Source organism: Ochotona curzoniae, unplaced genomic scaffold (assembly GCF_017591425.1).
Source record: "Ochotona curzoniae isolate NIBS_2020 unplaced genomic scaffold, NIBS_Ocur_1.0 scaffold_4506, whole genome shotgun sequence".
In the NCBI taxonomy this organism is placed as follows: Eukaryota; Metazoa; Chordata; class Mammalia; order Lagomorpha; family Ochotonidae; genus Ochotona; species Ochotona curzoniae.
This window is the reverse complement of record NW_024467119.1, coordinates 32,622,008-32,644,296: the sequence shown is the minus strand read 5'-3', so window position 1 is coordinate 32,644,296 and position 22,289 is coordinate 32,622,008. Positions and strand designations below refer to the sequence as shown.

Genomic DNA, 22,289 nt, shown 5'->3' with positions numbered 1-22,289 from the left:
TAAATATCCAACCCAATAAAGACTTCTACAAATAGAAAGATCACTGTTCCTCAAGGGTATAGACAATGATCAAATCAGGAATTCAATTTCACTCATACCATTGGTGCTTTATATAGCTGTTGCCACTAATCAGAGAAAACATGATTGTCTTTGGGGACTGGCTGATTTTACAGTCTTTAACAATTTGCCACATTCACCTCAAACACAGCCATATATATACACACATACACTAGTTTTCCTTCTAACCAGAGAGAGTAATATCACAGAGTTAGAGATTCACAATGATCTTTCCCAGGAGTAAGATGGAGATGCTAATATTAGTTTAATGATAAAATTAAAATATGTACATAGTTCCTTTTAAATATGCATTATAAAATGCTCAGAACAGGAAGCATTCCAAAATGCTTGTAATAATAACACTGAGCAAACGGGGTCTCTCTCAAATGTTTCCCCTCTTCTCTGTTATTTGAAAGGCCAAGAAGAGTACCCCCTACCTATTCTAAAGTGAAAAAGAGTCAAAGACGCAATGCTAAATGGCAGAGACAGTGGTTCACTTGTTGAATCCATCACAGAGATCTCCAAGCTTGAAGAAAGACTTAGGAATCGTTCTCCAACACACCATTTTATCTTGACACATTGCAAGTGCATGCCCTTCCCTTCTCAGAGTTGAGGACAGAGCCACCGTGTGTGCATAACAGAGAAACTCGCTCCCTAGACAAGGTGAAACTGAAGTAAGCTGGAAGATGTCTCCCTTTGCCAAGACAATGGCAGATATGCCATTATTTATACAGAGTGATGGGAAGAGGGCAATGCGATGAACACATATGCAACAAGCACACATCTTAACAAGTGACGCACTGTCAGGGATATTAATATCATGGCCCTTTCCTTGACAGCATCATCTTCCCTTAGTCCCTTTCTTTCCACATTAATCACCAACCGGATTTTTACATTTATCTTTGCCATATGTTTCCCAGTTCTTTTTGAAAAGTGTATTATAAATTCTTCTTCATGATCTGTCATGCAGCTGGAGGTTAACTGGGAATATCCATGTGGATTCTGAGCGTATAATACATGTTGATAAGAATGCCAAGCCAACACAATTATACATAATGGCATAAAGTGCTTAGGACATAAGAATGAAATTTATATCCTTTTCACTAAAAAAAAAAAAAAAACAAGAAAATATCACCACAGGCATGGCATGGAGACCTGAGTCTGTCTCCCGGGCACTGTCAGTAGCACTGCCCGCCTAGGGCACTCTTTTCTCAGTAATAAGATCCTTCGTTCTGTTTCCAGTCCATGTTATTCAGCCTATTCCTCTTTGGTGGCCTCAAAGCTTCACACACATTAAGAGCTCAACAGTCAAGAGAAAACTCTGTCTTCAGAATCTGGGCAGTATTTTGAGAAAATAAAATAATTTCTCCTCAGTAAGCCTGTGCGTATGAGCATTCAGGGACTGATTTTCCGGTTTACAGATTATCTGAAACCCTCTGCTCCTTCTTCCCTCGCTTTTGGCCATTTCACTGCTCATTAGCATTGCCACTGAAGGGTGGACAGGAAAACTAAAAAGAAAGCATCAAAGCAGCCGGTTTTGCTATTTAGTAACTGTTCATCAGCCACAATAAGAACTCTTGTGCAGAAAAACATCAGTATCGGCCAGTTATTTTGGCCAGTTATTTTTCAGTTTTCAATGTTTATCCAAATCTGGGTGACACTTAGACAATAAGAAATTGATATGGAATACACTTTCATAAAAACGCTTAGGTCACTTGCCAAAGAGTCTCATTTTAGTTTACTTTTGTTGCAGCATTTCTCTCCTTTTGCTTGCTACACTCTCCAACTGTCATTTTCATTGATGTTTTGTACATAGAAAGTACAGATTATTAATATGAAAGAGCCGTGTGCTGTTAATTTCAAAAAGGAGAAAAATAAGGAAATGTGATCTAAGTTCCTTACATTTGAGAGACCATATTTAGTGGACTATCTGATATATAGCACTAAGTTCAGAAAATCTTATTTATTTTATCAACTACAGAATAAGCAGATCTTAAAGCCTCTTCCTTCCTTCCTTACCTGGCTTAGCAGCCAAAGCACTGACATCTATCATAAAAAGGAGGAAAAGAGGCAAATGATAGATGCTCCCCCAAGCTCTGACTTTGGCGTGATTGTATTGACTTTGTAGCCTATAGTTACAATAAGGTGAATGATTAACTGTCAGAAAGCTGAGTAAAGAGAGCTCTATTACAGATGAAGACCATCTGTAAGTGATAACCTCCTCATCTATTTGTAAGATTTTTTCTTGAAATATGTTTGTTTTATGGCACCTTCAGGTTTCAATAAATGCCACAAAGATGGCACCTACTCAATGATCCCATTCTTCATTGCCACAGCCAGCTAGGGTCACCCAGCGATGACAGTCCCCCAGGGACGACCACAGACCCAATCTGCTGTCATGTTCTACCTTCAACACTATATTTACTCAGAGGGTGCATAGACCCAAACATTCTTAGTTTAAAATCATGTACTATTTCAATACTTTATTATACCACTAAGTATGTCTAAATAAGCATTTGTTGATCTTCCAAATGTCCTGCTATCATATCCAAGGAGCCCTAAACATGTATGTTCTAAAAACTGAAAAAAAAAAAAAAAAGGATGCAGACTACAATCCCACAACTTGAGGGTCACAAATGATAATGAAATGTCCAAAACTCACCATGGCCTCATGGCAGGAAATGGGAACACAACCACACTGAAGCCTCTGTATGGAGTATCCCCCAGATGAAGGAGGTGTTAAAAAACCAAGAGCCTGGGAATAGGGTGCAGGGGGTTAAACTGCTGCTTTTGGAAAGATACTGCATGTTGGAGCCCCTGTTTGAGTCCTAGTTACTCTGCTTCCAGTCCAGCTTCCTGCTAATACACCTAAGAAGAAAACAGATGATGGCCCAAATGGTTGGATGCCTGTCACCCATGTGGCAGGCACAGCTATTTCCTGGCTCCTTTGACTGCTCTGGCCACGCCCTGCCTATTACATTCATATGCAGAGTAAAACCAGTGGAAGAAAGATTTCTTTCTCTCTAAACCTCTAAATCCAATGTTTTCCCTGTCAAAAAAAATTTTTAAGAATCACATGAAAAACACAGAATTAAAAGTATTTTTTAAAAAAACTAAAAATCAATTAGCTAAAATAAATGCAAAAATGGTTCTCATATAGGTCATTTCCCTGTGCTAATCTGAGAATAGCTTGTTTATGTAAAAAGAAAAGTCAGTCTGCTCCTATTTGCTATTCACAAAAGCAGACGACAGTAGATGTGGCCTGTGACCAGCAACACAGCAATTACTGATACACCACTAATGTAATTGTATATCTTGCAGATTGTGGAGATCTAGATCTCAATTCACCTTACAGTACGTGGAACAAAACAATCAGAGTGGTTCTTTTGCCCTACTTCAGCTCCAAAGATAGAACCTGGTCTTTGGCTTTTAAGATAATAAACCCATTTAAACTGCGCTGTTAATGAAGCTTGACATTGGAATGATGTTGAGGCTAAGTGTACCAAGCGTTTCACCAATTTTCGGTGCTCATTCTTCCCGAAATTTGAGTTTATATCTCTTGAGTGTTTCCTTCAAACGACTACATTTCACCACCCGTGGAAGTTTTGAGCCAGTAAGTTGAAAGTATCTTTTGACGTTCCATATTCCATTAATTGAGCTCTTAGGCTCCAACCTTAACATAGTTTACTTGTTTTGTCAATCATTGCTGTTCCCAAACCACAAGACCCCTGTCTGCTGTCTATTCACATATTGTTTGTTTACACATCAATTAAAAGATGCAATCAAGCAGATAAAACCAGGCACCATTCACATCACATTGTCTCCAAATGACAAATGTTTCTTCAGAGACAGAAGGGCAGATCACAAAATGCAACATAATTCTGTAGTCTTATCTTGTATTCTTATCTTTGGTGCAAAATCAACAAGATCTACATAATTTAAGGATTTCTAATATACCAATGAGATAACTAAGGTTACTTTCAAAAAGCTACATTTGAGATGAAAAAACTTAGAATAGTTCCTCTTCTCATATTCATCTGTGGCTGAAAATGTGTTAGTTTTAATACAGTATAAATAAAAGTGAAAAATCCATCAAAGAATTTGCAAGTACAGTTGAAATCTAGTCATGTGAATTAAATATCTATTTAATTTCTATGCTGCAATGATATGCTTTGTTTTGCATAATAATGATTTAGAGCAAATCAAATGTGGTACAGAATTGACTTAGAAGAAACTCTTAACCAGCTCAAATATGTCTATTAGAATAAAAGCATCTTGCTATTTTCTATCATAGGAAGGAATGTCATTTTTTTAAAATTAATACTCTTTCAGAAAATTTAAAAGTTATTTTATTTGTAAGTAGAAAGCAATAATCAAAGTGCAATCCACTCATAGTTTCAGGTAAGACATTTCTAATACTTATAGTTTAAGGTAAGAAAGATTTGTAATAAATTTGAGTGGTGGTCTTGGAAATTGAATGAAGCAAAGCTTTATAAGAAATTGAGCATTATTCCAAAGCTATAGCTAATCAGCCTCAAAGTTTTACTGTGAGTGGCTTGGTCCATTAGAACCTGTTCTAAAATTTTAAAAAGCAAAAATAAACAACACATAAACAAAACCATTTTCCTTGCTATCTTAGCACTTCCCAATCCCAAACACAGAAACCAAGTACTTAAAAAGAAAGAATCTCTTTTTTTTAAAAATCTTGTAGTTGATCATTCCTTTATAGTTTAAGTCTTAAAAATTTACATTTTCCAAATGCCATATTTAAGAAGAAATGCTGACTTATCTCATTCCCCACCCCTTTTGTCTCTCTTATAGGTAAACCCACAGAATTCCTCAAGTTTAAGTCTTCTATTAGCAGTAGGTCATCTGAGATTCGCTAAAAGCACTGGAGTCAGTCTTCCTTATCCACATTTAAAGTACAGTAGTCAGGTCACAACTTTCTATGAGCTCCATGACACAAGTCTTTATTTGCTCTTGCTGGAAAAACTTCCTTCACTTTCTTTCTGAAATCATAAGTTCTGGTTTTTCTTCTCAAAGGCCATTCATCAATATCTAAATCCACCAATGCTGCAATGCACATTCTTGCAGCGCTTCTTTTGCTATACCTCTTCAATCTTGTTTTCCTGCTGCATTGCTGCTCCCCTCCTTCAGAACAAACTGTACCAATAGACAGTATCAATTTGATACGTGCTATCTTCTAATAAAGTTTTTTTGCATGTCAAGAGACAACTGTGACTCAATTTGAATATTATTTTTAATTTGTTCTACTTGATCCTTTGCTCTCTTGCCCCAAAATTTTCAGGTGAAAATTGCTGGATATTTCCATTTGTGAGATGGCATCCCCTGAGTCAACTGATACAGTCTCTTCATCCTTCCCTTTAGTTCCTGAAAGAGCTAAAGAAGAGCTGAAAGAGCTACAGTTGAAAAACAAAAAGTTCTCCTCTGTGTAAAGACACAATTTGTTTAAGTTTTAAAATTACACACTACTCACACAACACAGTGCACAAGAGTCTTCATGACCGCGATGCCTTTGAAGAATCGCTTGCCCTTCTGCCACAATTTCACTTATTCACAAACCTCATGGCTGCTCTGAATATTTACCTAACATACAAACAACTTAATATCCCGCACTTCAACTCAGGCCATACATACCTAGATCGAAATGCCTGACTGTAACCTCTCAAATCCCTTCAACACCTGCATTAATGCCTCTCAGAATACACTTCCTCCCATTTCCTACTCTGCCCACTACTCTATATACCCAACTTGCTTTCAAAATGCTCCCTAAGCAAATCAGGTGCTGCTTTGGTGTCTCATACATTGTTCATTGCACTTACTACGCCCCATCCTTGAAATGCTTCATCCAACACGCAAATAGCTCAACTCCTGAATTTCTATCAAACCACTGCTCCAAGGATCTCCTCCTAAAAGCAGTGTGAACAAACCACCTTACTGAAAAGCACCAACTTCTTGAAGCACCATATCCTCACTTCCCTTCAAATCATATATCACCTGACATCATCTACTTTCTTCTTATCTAGTTGTCTCCTCCATGAGCATATATACCTCTTGCTTGCTCAACATTATAATTCTAGGGACTTAGAAGCTATAGATAATACTTCCAGAATAAACTTTTTGTGAATGTAAGAGCTGTGTCACATACTTTATATTGTTGACAATATCTATATTTTCCTGTAGCTTCAGTAATATTAACTCTTTGTAAAACAACAAAGTAATATTTTTAAAATAGTATTGTGGATTATTTTTGGAAAAGTATAAGCATTTCTATTATCTAGTTAAATGCTTGTTTTTTCTTAGATAAAATTGTTATGGGATAGCATCAAGTGGTTTAAAAAGTTTTAACACACGTGGCAAGCATTGGTAATTAGCTGATGTTCATCAATTGACTTCTCTCTATTCAGAGATATGCCAGTGGGTCAATCCCACCACAGCATCATGCTATCACTTCGTAAATAATAACAGGGCAAATCAAGAAAACCAGGAACAGGAGCTCAATACCATGAGAAAGATTGAATCAGTTGTTTATTTTTCAGTACACCTTTCATGCTTGGTGCCAGGCATTTGTTAATATTGCCTGTGTGAATTTCAATTTGTAAAGTCCAAAGACCCATGAAGACATAAGACTTCTAATCTCTTCAGTTTGGCTTAACAGGCCTGAGTTCTGTGGTGTCTGGTAAGAGTTACCTGTGAATAATACCTTGGTAATAACACTAGAAAAAATAGAATGTGAATCTGAATTTAAGAACAGACAAAGCAAGTTTTCCAATCTGTTGTTGAAGTTAATGAAAACATCTGATGACCTAATTTTTGTTTCAGCCAAAAATCATCCTCACTCTAAGTCCATAAAGTAACAGACTACAATTTCATGCTTAACATTCTCTGGTATTTTTGTTTTTATAATTCATTCTAAATCTGTTTTTAAAATATGCTGAAACACTCCTGACTGAATATCCAAATTTGATATTTCTGATATTCCTCAAATATTGGAACATTTCTTGAACTGAACTTCATATAATTTTGATCCTTTAATAAAAATTAATCTGAGTTTCATGTTAAGGTTGACAAAAAGGACTACAAAGATTATATAACTTGAATATTGCTCAATTATCTACTTATAAAAATTATATTTAATCTCAAACTCCAACTTTAGTTATAATCTACAATAAATTGTTATATTCTCAAATTTTCCTTGCATTTTCACCTCACTGAAAATTTGCACAGAGCAGTTAAAAAGGCAGAAAATAAATCTGGAAAGAACACAAAAAAACAAAATCATCTTAGTTGATGAAGAGCATGGATATTTTAACCCATGGTTATTTTGTAGTTACACTCAACTAAGGACCAGAATCTACATTTTTAATGATCAATAACAAAGTAACTTCACTATGTTACTTTATCCATTACACAGCCATCTGATCACTGAACTGTGCTTTGAATTTTAAGAATATATTGTTTCAAACATTATTAAAAGTGGCTAAGTCTAACATAAGACAAATCATTATTTAATCTAGGATTGCACTAATTACATGACCTTACCAACACTCACAGTAACTTATCAGACTGAAATCCAACCTGCATTTCACCCTTCATTATTCCTAACATGATATGTGCTAGAAGCAAGACTGCTTTTCCAAAATAAGTAACACAGGAATCACCAAACGAGAACAAAATTTGTTTCACATGGCCAACAACCCCATGGTTGTGAGTCTGCAGAGGCTTGACACCTCACTAAAACTTCATCATTGTTTGAAAACAGGTGATCACCCACAAAATCCCAGGTTTCCATTGTTTTCAGCCATACCTACATATACATGTATGGGTTTTCTTTCAAAGCTCTGAGAATTGAAAACAAAAAATCAGGGGGTTAACAATAAGGACTAAAAATGAACAAACATCTCAGGATGTAGTGACACCTAATGGCAAAGATATCTTGAGAGGCCATAAATGTATTTTCTGGTAAGAGGTACATATATAGTGCCACTCACCAACATGCCTTGAACGCTATGATATGATGACCCAATAGAAATATGAACACCTGACTTTGAAAAATACTGATACACGCAGGTAAACGAAAAAAGAACACTGGATTCAAAAGCATGGTCTTAAAATGGACTATCCCTTTGAGATCACAGTATGATCAGATCAGACTTGGAATCAGAACCCTGGGATCTTCCTTTGCACCATAGATTTCAGCTGATTTTCATTTTTGGGTAACTCAGAAGTAAATCCTCTCAATTTTATCCACATGTGAAGGAAAAGTGATGCTTGGCACTTCGTGCTGGCACATTTCCCATGAAACAGAAAGCAAAGGTCCTTAGGGCAATGCTTTATTGGTCATGTCAGAGTTGATATCCTTGATTACTATAACATTGTCTAACTTAATGCACACCTTAATTATGCCTCAAATATCTACATCAATGACACAGAAAATAATAACAAAAGTATGTGCCTTACAACTTTCTAGAGGTTCATGTATCAATTATTGGAAATTACTGTTAGTAACAAAATGGTAAAGAAAAAAAAAAGTTGCGGCATGTTAAGAAAGGCAGTCTTTGGTTGAGTCCCAGAAGCTCTCGCATTAAAGGGCTGAAAAAGAAACGTTTGTCAAAGACACACTACCTCTCCCAGGAATGGTTTCATATTCCTCTGGGCTAAAACAGTACTCAGCACCGCAAAACAAAAAAACAAAACAACAACCAAAAAAACAAACAAAAAAAAAACAAACAAAAAACCCTGATGCATTACAATGATCTGTGATTACTGTCTGGAATATAATAACACATTTATTCTTTCATTGTTGTGCTTAGAACATATTCAGGATGAAAACACTCCGCATTGTCTTAGGAGCCTCAACGTTAAGGTCATTGTCGAGTATGAACTCAGAGGAGAAGGATCACTTGCTTAGGGGAAACTCATGAGTCAATGCTTTTTACTACCCTATTGACATGAGGCATTTTACTATGACTGAACAGAACCAAAAATGTGCTAGTGACATGTGTATAGTATGAGTAAGTACAGTCCTGGAGTGTGCTCTTGTAGAGCTACATAACTGGGGACAACTAATTTACAATCAGTTCTGTGAGTGAACACAGGAGCCAGACAAGGAAATAAGCCTGTATTAAACTGTTAAAACATGAGATCTTCTATATTAGATACGAACTAAAACACAAACTGTGCAGTTGACTGGAAATGCCACCTAATCCCTGCTTAATTAAAGCAGTGCTCTAAACTCCTGTTGTGTTTAGGGAGTAGAGTGTGGGACGACTGATGTATGAAGAAAACAGCAGTCAGCGTAGCTAATCTCAAAGACTTTGGAGCTTTCGAGCTACATAAATCAGAGCGACTTCTGAATAGCCTCATAAAACACAGCAGCATTGCCATGCCATTCACGACTTTCTGGTTCTTCCTAGAGCATGCAGATCGTTAGGAAACTCCGAAGCAATCAAGTAATGTGGGTCTGATGAAATTAATCAATGCACAGGCTCAAAGTGGAAGCATGATTCCAAAGTGCACACTTTCTGTATGTCAGAAGATCTGTTGGGGCAAAGATCACAGTAAAGGTTATCCATTCCTAGACATTCTGTTTGCGTGCCTGTATGCCTACGCATTGAGCACGCTGATGACACCATCAAATACTTCACTGTGATTTAACAGAAAATCAACACTGTGGTGATACTGTACATCTGACTGAAACACGTTCTCATTTCTACAATGGGTTAATCATTATCACATATCCTATCACTGTAGAAAACTAATCTATTTAATAAAACATGAGTTTAAAATATGTAAATGCCTTTATTATACTATCTACATGAAGTAAAAATTCGGAGAAATTTTTCATACATATAATCGGTTTCAATATCAAAAGGATTCAATATTTAAAGAACCCATTAGAGCAGTGCCTTTTTATCTTCCCAGTTTGCCTGAACTACCTACTGCAGATACTTTCTGCTTCCACTCATCACGTGAGTCTGGGAAAGCCTTTATTTCTGCACATCTTCTATCTGTAGATTTGAAATCCCCCAGTTTCCGCAGGTTCATCCCTTTTGTCCTGAACTGACACACTCTCCTATAAGCATATTTCTCACATTAAGTACTGAAATGAAAGCAATCGCCTCAAAAGAAATAAAAAAAAAAAACTCGTTTCAACCCAGCCAGCAAAGTGATCCAACGTACGTGAACTACTGTTTTGCCATTTTAATAGGGACATGCATTTTTTAAAAAAATCTATCATAGTTTGGCCGCGAGGTGAAGGGATGGACACAAAGAGGGGCTTTTAACCCCTAAAATACTCAAAAATCAGGTGCTCTTTTTAATTTAAGTGTAATCATTTTTAGTATGATAGTAAAAGGCATGAGGCTTTTTAAGCAAGAAATTTGCCACTTTTATGTTCCAATTAGGCAATCTATAAGATGCTTTTTCAAAGAATACACAAATTGCATCCGAGTTAAATTCATTGTCTGAGAAGTAACTGCTAGGATATACATAGTTAATGCATACAAGCAGCTTTCTTAAGAAAAACTAATTTGTACAGTTATTTTAAAAAACCATGTCACACTAACAACAGTATGGGAAGGAGGGGGGAAAAAAACTACAACAGCTGTTTTTTATTTAGAAGCAAATGCCCAGACTGCATTGCAAAAATAGTATTGCACTGCTAAAGGGTAGCAAGAGCAGTAGGTGTGTGAAATTAATGTATGTATCCTGTAAACCACAGAAGAAGCAGTTAAATACACATTTATCCAAGAGCCTCCACTCCTGCGGGAGGAGAAGAGGCTAAATCAGAAAATCCTCATCATAAAATGAACACAGAGGTATGAGGATTCCATATCTGCATTCCCACTGGTCGTTTACAGCAGGACACAGACGTATGTCATTTATTTAAGAGAAGCATAGTTCATGTCTGAACTCTATCAGAACACTGCTGAACCCCACAATGAGACCATCATTTTTCCCTGAAAAGTTCTCACCCCACAAGCACCGGCAGCCACCACGCAAGCCGGGATCCAGCAGCCAAGCCACCATCTAGCGTGTAATTTACTTAATGCACAAGTGCGAGATTTTCTGAATCCTGACCTCATTACCCCTTGCACGAAGTCACATCCAGTTCTACTGATATGAATGATAGAGATGGCAGACATGTTGACAAAGAGCCTCTGAGACCAAGACAGGGAGCCCCATGGAGCGGAGCTGACCGCTGTGGGCAGCACACCAGACACGAGCCCCCACTTGGAGGGCACATCCGCCACCTGCAGCAGGTTCCCCTACCAGGAGCGTGTGACTGTGTGTGCCTGTGTGTGCCCGTGTGTGTGTGTGTGTGTGTTGCTGCGCAGCGGAGGGGCAGGGGACGAACAGGGGAGAAGCTGTGACCCATCTGTCGCTTAGATTTACAGGACACCAAGCGCTGTGGACAAACGAAAGTCCTTGTGCCCAGAAAAAAAAAAAAATCCCCCAACAGGGGCTTCTCTGCAACCCAGCAAGGCCAACCGTGGATAGCCCAGGGGACGAGAATTTCCGACGAGGAAATCATCGCATGCAAGGACCAAGGTCTGCGAGAGCCGGGCTGCGCTCAGCTCTGGCACATTAGCAAGTGAGAAGAGTTGGAGCCCGGAGCTGCGAGCGCCGTGCATGATAATGACGCGCAGCCCCCACCCGCCCCCGCCGCGGCCAGCCCCGGCCCGAGTGGGCTCTGCCAATAGGTGGGGCCACGAACCGGCAGCTCCTCCGAGAGGGCTCGGCCGTCCTTCCCCCGCGCCACGCCGGAGCCCGGGCGGCACCGCGGAGCCGGCGAGCCCCGGCGGCCGGGAGAGCGCGGCCTGCGCGCGTGCGGGCGGGCGGCCCGCCGTTCCCGAACGCCCGGGGGTCGCGCGCGCGGGCGAGGCGGCGAGGCGGCGAGGCGCGCGGCTCCCGGTCCTGGGCCACGCCGCCGCCGCCAGCCCCTCCCGCCACCGTCTGGGCGCGAGAACCGCAGCGCCGGCCCGAGACGCCGACGGGCGCCGAGGTGAGGGGGCGCCGGGGCGGCCTCCCCGACGCCGGGGCGCTCGGCTGCGGCGGACTCGGCCGCCTCACGTTGCCAAACCACCTGTTCGAGCCGGAGGGAGCTTCTCCCCCGCCCCCTGCCTCCCACACGGCCGCGGCGCCTTTCGCCTCACAGGTGACACCTTCCCCGCCAACCTCCCCCCTCAGCGCTCGCTCTCTCTTTCGAATGGAGCAAATGTACATCCGGGAAAAAAAATATGGAAGGTAGAGTCGATTAAACTTCCCTTTCCACACACACACTTCGAGTCCCCCGCACTCCCCTGCACGCGCCGTGAGGTAAACTCCGGACCCCCGCCCCCCGCAGCATGCAGCCCCCCGCGAGGCCAGCGCCGCACCTCCCGGCCGAGCCCCGAGCCGGTGCGGGGCAGGGGCGCCGCACGGAGCCGCCTCGGGCCGGCCACGCCGCCAGGGACGCGAGCCGAAGCGCTGCGAGCGTGGGCGAGCGGCGCCAGCCCTTTTCTTACCGATGTGAATGATCGAATCCGCAGTCGCCGAGTGCCAGGTTCGAGACCCCCAGAGCGACAAAACCAAGAGCAAAGGGAAAACTTCCATCTCCTCTTACGGCAATTCCCTTGGAGAACGGGTGGTCTTCCAGTGTTGGTATTGTTAGTATTTGTAATGAAACCCAGTCCAAAGAGTTTGAGGTCACTAGAGTTGCGCGCAGCTTTTTTTTCCCCCCTAGCTCTTCAATTTTGTTCTTTTTTTTTTTAACCCCCTCCTCTTAAATTCCTAATGCCACACAGCAGAAGCCTTTTGCTCCTCGGTGGGGAAGGCTCGAGGGGTGGTGGAAAGGAAAGCGCCCAGCCTGAAGAAGCCTCCTTCGCAAAGCCGTGTCACTTGGAGGGGAATTTTGGCATCGCCAGAGTTGTTTGCAGTTTGGCTTTGTAAAAAACGTATCCAGCTTCGGCTGCTCTCGCGCAGGGGGAGCGGCCGGAGCTCACACCATCCCCATGGCTGCGCGGGGCCGCGGGTCTCGGGTCTCCGCTCCGCCGCAACTTCCAACAGTCCCCCCCGCCCTCCCACGCCGGATGTGCCCCCTCCCCGCCCCCTCCCCCCGCCACGAGGCCCCCCACCCCACCCCCCGCCCCCGGGGCCCGCAGAGAATCACTTGTCTTCGCTGCCAAATAAGTGCCAAGGAGAGATTAGGAGATTCCGAACGGAGCAGCCAGATTCCAGCGGGGGAGGGAGGGAGGGGGGAAGCCCTCTCCAAGAGGGGTAGAAAAAGTGAACTTCAAGGTAATGCAGATAGTAATGCAGAGAAAATTCCGTTTCTGCGCGAGGCGGAGCGCGGCGAGGCGGGCCGGGGAGCCGGTTCACTGGGGCGCGGTGGCGGGGGAGTTGCGCCGGGCGCGAGCAGCCGGGGCCAGGCCGGCGGAGGGAAGCAGCCGCGGGCTGCAGGATGCTTGTGGAGCGCGGTTCGCCTGGCGGGATGCAGGAAGGCGGCGAGCGAGCCTGGCAGCTTCAGCACCAGCCCCACGTTGCCTAGAAATGGATCACCTAGGAGAAGGAGCGAGCCCGCGCGCGAGAGAGAGCGGTGCTGTCAGGCGGAGAGAGGGGGAAACCGAGAGAGGAAGAGCTTCTCTCTAATAACCACCTCCTCCCCCTATCTGCAATACAAGGGAGAAACAAAATAGTGCTCTCATTTCCCTTGGAATCTTCAGCCGGGACTGAGAAAAAGGCAGGACTGTCAGAGAAAAGACGTTGAAGCCTCCCCCACTCCCCTTTCTTTTAGGAGGTCAAAAGCAGCCTTAAAAAGCCATCCCACTTATTTAACCTTGCTATTCTCCAGCAGGTATCATACTTTTTTCTAGTTTTTTCTCTTTTTTTTTTTTTTGGCCTGGAATTAGTCACATGGGTTGAAAACAAATTAGGGACACCTGGTCACTTGGGGAAAAGGAGACCTGGAAAGCTCTTAATGAGATTTCAATTATAAAGTTATAAAAAAAAGGAGAGAATGTGCTAATTACCTTTTATACAGTGAGTTTTTTTTTTTTCCTTCCCTAGTCTCCAGGGTATCTGGTAGGTAATCAGGATAAAGAATCCTGAAATCCTCTCTGCAGATAAAAATCCTTCTCTATCAGAATACAATTCTTGGAAGGTAACAAAAGGAATAATTTAGTAAAATCAGAAATAGATTGATGAAACATGTGATCCAGATATTGAATTGAGTAGCCAGATAACCCAAGCAGGTAAATTCAAAAGGATCCGGTTGTTGGACTGAGGAAGAACAGAATGAGAGCCCCCCAGTTTCCAGGGAGAGAATTTTCTAGAAGCTTATTCCTTAACATAAAGTCCACATCATTGGGAATGAGTAGCAGTCTGGTCTCATTGCAGACTAGAGACATGTTAGCTCAATCAAATGACTAGTTAAGGCCAGGTGTTAATGGGGCCAACATTGTTTCCATTAAAACTGGAATCCGTTGGCAATGTGGCTACTTTGGAGGCTTGCATGTGAAGCTGATCAAACAGCCTTGACTCTCTCCAAGGTGGGCAAGGCTATTTTCTTCTTACTCTTATCACCTGTGCCTCTGCTTGAGTGGCTTGGGCTGTCAGCAAACACAAATGGACATTCTCGCCTCTCTGAAATCAGTTGTTCAGGATGTATGCGTTTCTCCTGAACATTCTAGAAAATGCTGGGGATGCCACACAGTTCTTTTACTAGTTCTACTGGAATTCTACTGGTATGGTTTCAGTCTCTCAGTATCTCTCCATCACCACCTCAAAGCTACAACAGTTTTCCTTTGCCCCCGAAGTGGCGTCCACCTATCTTCTGCACTAACAGCATATTTTGACCTTATGATTAGTTAGGACTACTTCGGAATTAGCCTTCGCTAGATTTCACAGAACACCAACCACAGCTGATTCACCTTTTATTCAGCACAGTGTTTTATACAGACTCCCTTTATTGACTTGAATACCATTCCTTGTTTACGAATCTAGAACAAGCCAGTGTGTACAGGAGGTCATTGTTGATTCTGCTTTTTATTCTCAAATTTCAGCATTCTTCCCCCCCCCCCCCAGCAGTACACCATAGACTTATCATCAATGTATGGCTGATGACGTTTTACGTTTTCCGAGGATCCTGATGTAATGTCATGGTTTTTACTTATTAGAGATAATGAACTAAAAGAATGGATGTACCTCCACATGTTTGCTTTGGTTGTGTTATTCACAAAAGTATATTTTTAAAAAATTGATGAGTCACAACATATATCGAGAGAAAATTGTGAAGTAACCATTTAGAATGGAAAGAATATTTTAGGAGAATAAGAGGAACTCCAGCATTACCTGAGCCCATTCTGACTTGCTAAATTTAATTCTTGGAGACAGAAAAATATGCTGATAAGCATACCATCTTCTCTCTTGGAAATCTATTGTTACTGTATCACATTTTTGCTTCTTTTCATTTTATCCATATCACCTGTTGGTTTTCCAAGTAGCAGTTACCTGGAAAGTTTTTCTGTTAGGTCAATGCAAGCAGAAACTCTGATGCGTTGAGCCTTACATTTAATGTGGGTATTCTAAACCTCCTTAGGTGATTCATGTGCAGTCATATTTCTGAACCATGTTCCAAAACAAACTTAGGTAACACACACACACACTGACTGATCCTGCCATCAGGACTTTTAGTTGAACCTTGAGTTGTAGCTTTCCAGAAGTAACGCAATGAAATTTGTGCAAAATTAAATGGTGATATTGGCTTAATGATATTCACTGTCCAAATAATGTGATACCCAGTGAGTTGTAATCAACAGAGCTTGAATTTAACGTTTATCTAAACACATTTTAAAAATACATATATATTTTCACAGTTTTGAAAAATACAGGTGTTGTAATATTTAGAGGGAAACAAATGCTTAGAATGTGTAAGATAGGAAGAAGAAATTTATAGCTTTATTTTTTAAAAAAAATATTTATACGGAAAGCAGAGAGATGGAGAAAGGAAAAGAGAGACAGAATGGTATCAAGCATGTGGAGTTCATTCCTGAAATGGCCACCGCAAGCAGGAATGAGGCAGGGTGAAGCCTGGAGTGAAGAGCCAGTAATTTCATCTTGGTCTCCCACATAGATGTCAAGACCAAAACGCAAGAACCTGTGCCATCATTTCCTGCTTTCCTGGGTGTACTAGCCGTAGACTGGGTCACAATGGGAGCAGCAGAAACTTAATGTTGGATGTCTGCATCACAAATGGCAGTTGAATCCTGAATGTCACAATGCTGGCCCCACTTTTGTTTGTAAATTAGCCTTTTTCCTGCAGGCTCTCTGTTGGATTCACAAGGCGACTTCAAGTAAAACATTATCACGAGGAAGTGCATCAAGTCCACTGTGCTAAAACTCAAGGCTTGGGACATTCTAGAATATTTTTGAGAGGCTAATATCTTTCATTCAGCAAAGCTTAGAGACAAATTATTAATCTTAACATAGTCCAATTGAATCATGATTCATGAATTTATGATTTTAACAAGGACATTGTCATTTCATTCAGATATTTGTTGCACTATTAACATCAGGAATTTGATGAAATTGTAGATAATCTCCACAGCTTAAGAAATCATTGTTTCTTAGTGGAAACTACTTTTTGGAAAAATATATTAATTTGTACTGGTGCAACAGGTCACATAGCGACTCCTCTGGTCGTCTACGGTTTTGGGAAGAAATCAAGGTCATGGGAATGCCTGGAATGTGCAGTTCTATCATTTTCACTTCAAAAATATTAAGCATACTAATGTATAAATTTCTGCCTGGTTATAAAAGCAGTACGTCAATTTATATAAATCAATCTTAAATCACTTTTCAAAAATATTCAATGATTCAAGAGTTTTATTTTGTTTTACTATAAAATATAAGTTTATGAGGCAGCCTCTATGAAAATTAAGAGGCAAAGTAGCTCACTTTCAAGAGAAGATCACAATGAAATGGTATATAATGAATGTTGACCATTAGTTCTTATTCTGTATAATTCCATCTTTGCCGTTATGAATATGGCTAGTCATTTAAAAGATTCTAAATACGTTACAACTTCAACATGACTATGAAGAGAAAATTGTGACAATCAGGAACCATGTAGACATAGTTGTGGTAAATGGCCATAAAGTTACAATGCAAGTATTCATTTGTAAAAGTGCAAAACAAGTTCACTTCAGTTGAGGGACTCAAAGGACAACTTTTGTATTTATTAGATTAAAGAACTTTACAAGAGAATGGGCCTTGGGCCTTTAGGGTCTCATTTATTGACTGCATCCTTTTTTTTTTTTGAAAAAAGAGAAATTGAGTCCCAGAAACTTGCTGATGTGTCAAATGAGAAAACACATTTCTCATCTTAAATAATCCTCAAAAAGATCTTAAACTGACAGTCTCCTATACAGCAGGTGAACTAGCATAATTGTAACCTTGGTTTACCTCATCATGATTTTATTTCAAGTCAACTTCACCGTCACTACCTTTTCTGATGTTTCAGTGTCTGGGACTCTAGTGAGTCTTTTTCTTAATGAGGTCACTTACTCTATTCTTTTACTTCTAAATTAAGTGTTTAATCCCAAGCTTCTGTTCAAAGTTTTCCCTAAATCTGTGAGAGTTCCATGTCAGGGCTATGCCATATTCACTTCTAACTCCCTGAGACATATTTCCAACCAAATGCTGAAACTCACTTGACTGACAAAAGCACGTAGTTTATCAATGTCATCAATTATTGAGGTTAATTCAGGTGAAATTCATTTCAGAATGTTCACTTCCATATGTTAGTCAGGATATTGTGTTTTTGCGGATCAGGGGGTCAGTTATATATCTATTTTACTATAGTTCCATTACTTGTTGTGACTTCTGTCTGAATGTTGATGTAGAATTTCTAGAATATTCATAAGCACCAACTCATTAGCTGATAGAGGTCAGAAAGTGACTTATAACCCAAAGGGACACTTTCCTGAGATTGGCCCCTCACAACATTATATCCTGTCCCCACAAGATGGCAGCCATGCTTGATTTAGATTTAATCAGCTTCCTTTTTAAACGTTTCAATACAACCAGTTTACCAGTGTATTCATTCATGGTAATCAAATTACAGTAATGAAAGAAGAAAGAGACGTGTTTGCTTAATTGGTTCAGTGAAGTTTGATTCCTTTTATTCTCAAGATTGCAAATAGGGCAGATTTCTATTCGTAGACTGCTGTAACATCTATTTCATGCACATCTTATCTGGTATGATCAGTGACTTAGGTACTAAATACCGACAAAACACTAATAATAAATGCCAGTCAAGCCCTGAAGAGTAATTAGAACAGTGGGCATTGTCTTGTGATTCCAATCTTTAGTGTAAATATTAAAGCTTCAAACATGATAACATTGTTTTTTCTTCTACAAATTGTGGATCCCAAGGGACCTGTACTTGGCCAGGGTAAAGGCATTATCTGTCTATTATGAATATGATTGGCCCCTCTGGTGCCGGTGGGGCAGAGCAGTGAAGTTAAAGGTCTGGGTAAGTCAACGCAAAAACCATGTGCATAATGTAAATTACAGAGCCTTTCAGTTCTCATTAGGGATCATATAAGACATCATTTATTTTCATCATTCCAATATTAATTATTTTAATTCTGAAATTAGCCGTTTCTTTTGGACATGTTTTCTACACACATAAAGCTTAAATGCAGTGAATACTTGTGGAATAGTGTATAGATACTACAATATACATTTTGGTCGAAAACACATTATATAGTGCAGCATAGTGTGAAGGAATCATCAATAGAGAGACAAAAGCTTAAACAATATTCAAACCAGTCTGCTAGGTTTAATTGACATAGGATTTCGCCATAGGGGATGTCAAGTGAATCATAAAACTTTATAAACACTCACGTTGACTTTCAAATGAGTGCCTTCATGATTATTATTTGGAATACAATTATTTCATTTTGTTCATTGCTCCTGAACATTAGTTGTGAACTTAAGGGTGAACTGATAATAAATAAGAGTGAACTAAAGAATGAGTGAAAGGATGAACTAAAAAATTTTCTATATTCTGGACTGTGATAGCACATACAAAAAGTTTTAATTCACGCCAAAATAAATAGGTTACTGAGGCACCCACTTGATCTGTTGTTAGAATGCTTTTCCCCTCTGTCTCAGCCCCACAGTTTCCCACACAGATCCAGTCTATGTATTTGATTTAGGAAACATGGACGATATCTTCAATGTGTGATTTGACAGATGTCAATCAAAATCATCTCAGTAAAACAACAACAAAAGAACCATTCTTGGCCAATTTAACATGACTTATTTTGGGGAAAATATGAACAAAATAACGGAGGCAAAAAGCAGACTTTTAAAATTATAGCTTAGAACTTGTAAAATGCATTCAAAGTCAATTAATATAAAATTATAATTACACTATCAATGCTTTGTTTCCATTCTTTTTTCTTTTTTATACTTTCCTGCCTTCTCACTTTTATTTGATCAGTAGAGAATGGAATCATTCAAAAAATATACAAAACAATATCTGTGAAAATGACACAATATTAAAAAGGTTTACAATGCCACGCCTGGTACAATAGCCCAGCAGCTAAAGTCCTTGCCTTGCATGGGCTGGGATCCATATGAGCACTGATTCTAATTCCAGAGGCTCCACTTCCCATCCAGCTCCCTGCTTGTGGCCTGGGAAAGCAATGGAGGACGACCCAAAGCCTTGCAACCCTGCACCTGTGTGGGAGACCCAGAGGAAACTCTTGGCTCTTGGCTTCAGACCAGTGCAGCTCCGGCCATTGGGGAGAAACTCAAAGCAATGAAAGATCTTCCTCTCAGTCTCTCCTCTGTATATTTGACTTTACAATAAAAAAATAAAATGAAGCTTTTAAAAAATGTTTACAATGATAATGTTGCTAGAAATATCTGAACGAGGGCCCAGCAGAATAACCTGGCCACCTCCCACCCCATGTTGAATTCTACGTTGATGATTTTGATAGCTTAAGAATGAGGTAACAAGAGCTTGGCATGGTAGCCTAGTGGCTAAAGTCCTGGCCTTGCATGGACCAGGATCCCATATGTGTGCCAGTTTGTATCCCAGCTGCTCCATTTCCCATCAGGCTCTCTGCTTGTGGCTTGGGAAAGCAGTCCAAGACAGCCCAAAGCCTTGGGACCCTGCACCCACGTGGGAGACCTGGTAGAGGCGCCAGGCTCCTGGCTTCGGATCGGCTCAGCTCCAGCCATTGGGGCCATTTGGGGAATAACTCATTGGATAGAAGATCTTTCTGTCTCTCCTGTCTGTATATCTGACATTCCAATTAAAAATAAAGAAATCTTAAAAATATATATACATCAACCAGTATTTCTTACATTTGTCCTGGAATTGGGGAATGGTTATTTACCACCCAAAGATTTCAAAGTACTAAAAAGATTTTTCTTCTTCCATTTCTATAGCACACATTAATAAAATAAAAGCAAAGGAAAGTCCTATAAGAAACCTATAATTAGCATATATTTAAATATCCCTAACTTATTTTTACATCAACCTCTTTTCTATAATAAATATTAAAACCCATTGTATTAGTTTTGCAATCCATTTCTAATTCAAAAAGTACTTTGTGTGTGTGTGTGTGTGTGTGTGTCTTCATTGTTTCCTTTTCTTCGTGTAGTTGTGGTTGTTTCCATTAATTAGATTTCAAAGATGTAGAATGATATGTCATGTCTAGGGAAAGATTAAATTTTGTATTCTAATAGGAATTTCCTATCTCTGTTTTGAATTTCTGTAGAGGACAAAAAGAAAAAAATGTGCATATATATGTATATATATTCTTTCTAAAATGCTTTAGAGATTTCTACTTTTCCTTTGAAAGTATAAAGTAAAAAGACAACATTCTTGTGTACCTAACTTTGAAAAAATATGAGATGATATATGAATCAAATGTAACTTGAGGCTAGCAAGGTGACACAGCAGGCTAACCCTCCAACCGTGGCAATAGCATCCCATATGGTCACTAGTTTGAGTCCTAGCTGCTCCCCGCTAATGGCCTGGGAAAACAGCAACAAGTGGCCCAGTCCTTGGGCCTCAGTCCCCGTGTGGAAGTCCCCGAAGACACTCCTGGCTCCCTGTCTTGGACTGGTCCAGCTTTGGCCATAGTCTCTGTTTCGGAACAGAACAGTGGATGGAAGATGCATATCTCATTCTCTACCAGCCCATTTATGTGTATATGTATGTATGTATTTCTATAATTCTGACTTTCAAGAACACAAGAATTAAAAAATGATTTTCTCAAAGTATATCAAATTGGGGAGTGGATCCAAGAGTAACAAGCACCCCCATCATGAGAAACTAAACTGCTTTACTTCAGGACGGCACAGAAGACAGCAGCCAAAATTGTAATGAGTTGCTGCAGGTTAGAGGTATGCTGCTATTGGTTTGGGAAAAAAAAAAAATGGAACCACAGACATATGTACTTTTGCAATTAATTATAGGTTTACTCTTCTGAGTCCTTTCTAGAAAGAAATGGTATCAAAGTGCTCAGGGTGAGCCACAGAAATGTTTCAGCACCAGGTTCCAGATAAAGACTCCATGCTGTTATTCAAGCAAATTTTAACAACTCCTGACAAATGATTAGCGAAGTTTTCTTTCTGACACCAATAACTGGCCAAAGAATACTGTAGTAGATAATGGAAGAATCAAAACTGTCTCATGATTTAGGATCCTAGGCCATAGACAGTGGAATCGGGCAGGGACAAGCAGTATCTCTCCTGTTTAAAATTATTCAGAAATGATGGTTGGAATTCAGCTAACATGGTGAACAGTGGGACAAGAGTGACAGAACTAAATGAATAAACATGTATATTTTGAATGACACAAAAAGGAGACAGTAGGGAAGAAGGAAACTAGAAAATATAATGGAAAAGAAATTTTTAAATTCCAGATGAGAATTGAGATATTCAAGAAACTCAGGGAATCCCACACTATTTTTCAAGTATTACAAAAAAGCAAATGAACAAAAATACTGAAAGAGTCTACATCATCACAGTTATAGTAGGAAAAAAGAAAACATGAAGAGATAATTTCCAAAGCAATCAGAAGCAAGATAAAATTATTTCCTATCAAAAAGTTCAGGGGTGCCTGTGGTTTAACTCAAAAAGCTAATCCTCGCCTTATGTGCTCTGGGATTCCATGTGGGAACCGGTTCTCTTGTCCTGCTGCT

General features: G+C 40.1%; 1 protein-coding gene across 3 annotated transcripts in view; it reads right to left on the bottom strand.

Annotated features, from left to right (window-relative positions):
• Positions 1 to 12,793, bottom strand: part of GRID2 (glutamate ionotropic receptor delta type subunit 2) — a 1,273,704-nt gene extending 1,260,911 nt beyond the window's left edge. For 2 of the 3 annotated variants that reach the window (XM_040967041.1, XM_040967039.1), the window contains exon 1: positions 12,588 to 12,793. In XM_040967041.1, the coding sequence (XP_040822975.1) occupies positions 12,588 to 12,675 (88 nt within the window). In that variant the 5' untranslated portion in view covers positions 12,676 to 12,793. The remainder of the gene's footprint in view (positions 1 to 12,587) is intronic. The other variant, XM_040967040.1, reaches the window with a different exon arrangement.
• Positions 12,794 to 22,289: the final 9,496 nt, after the last annotated feature.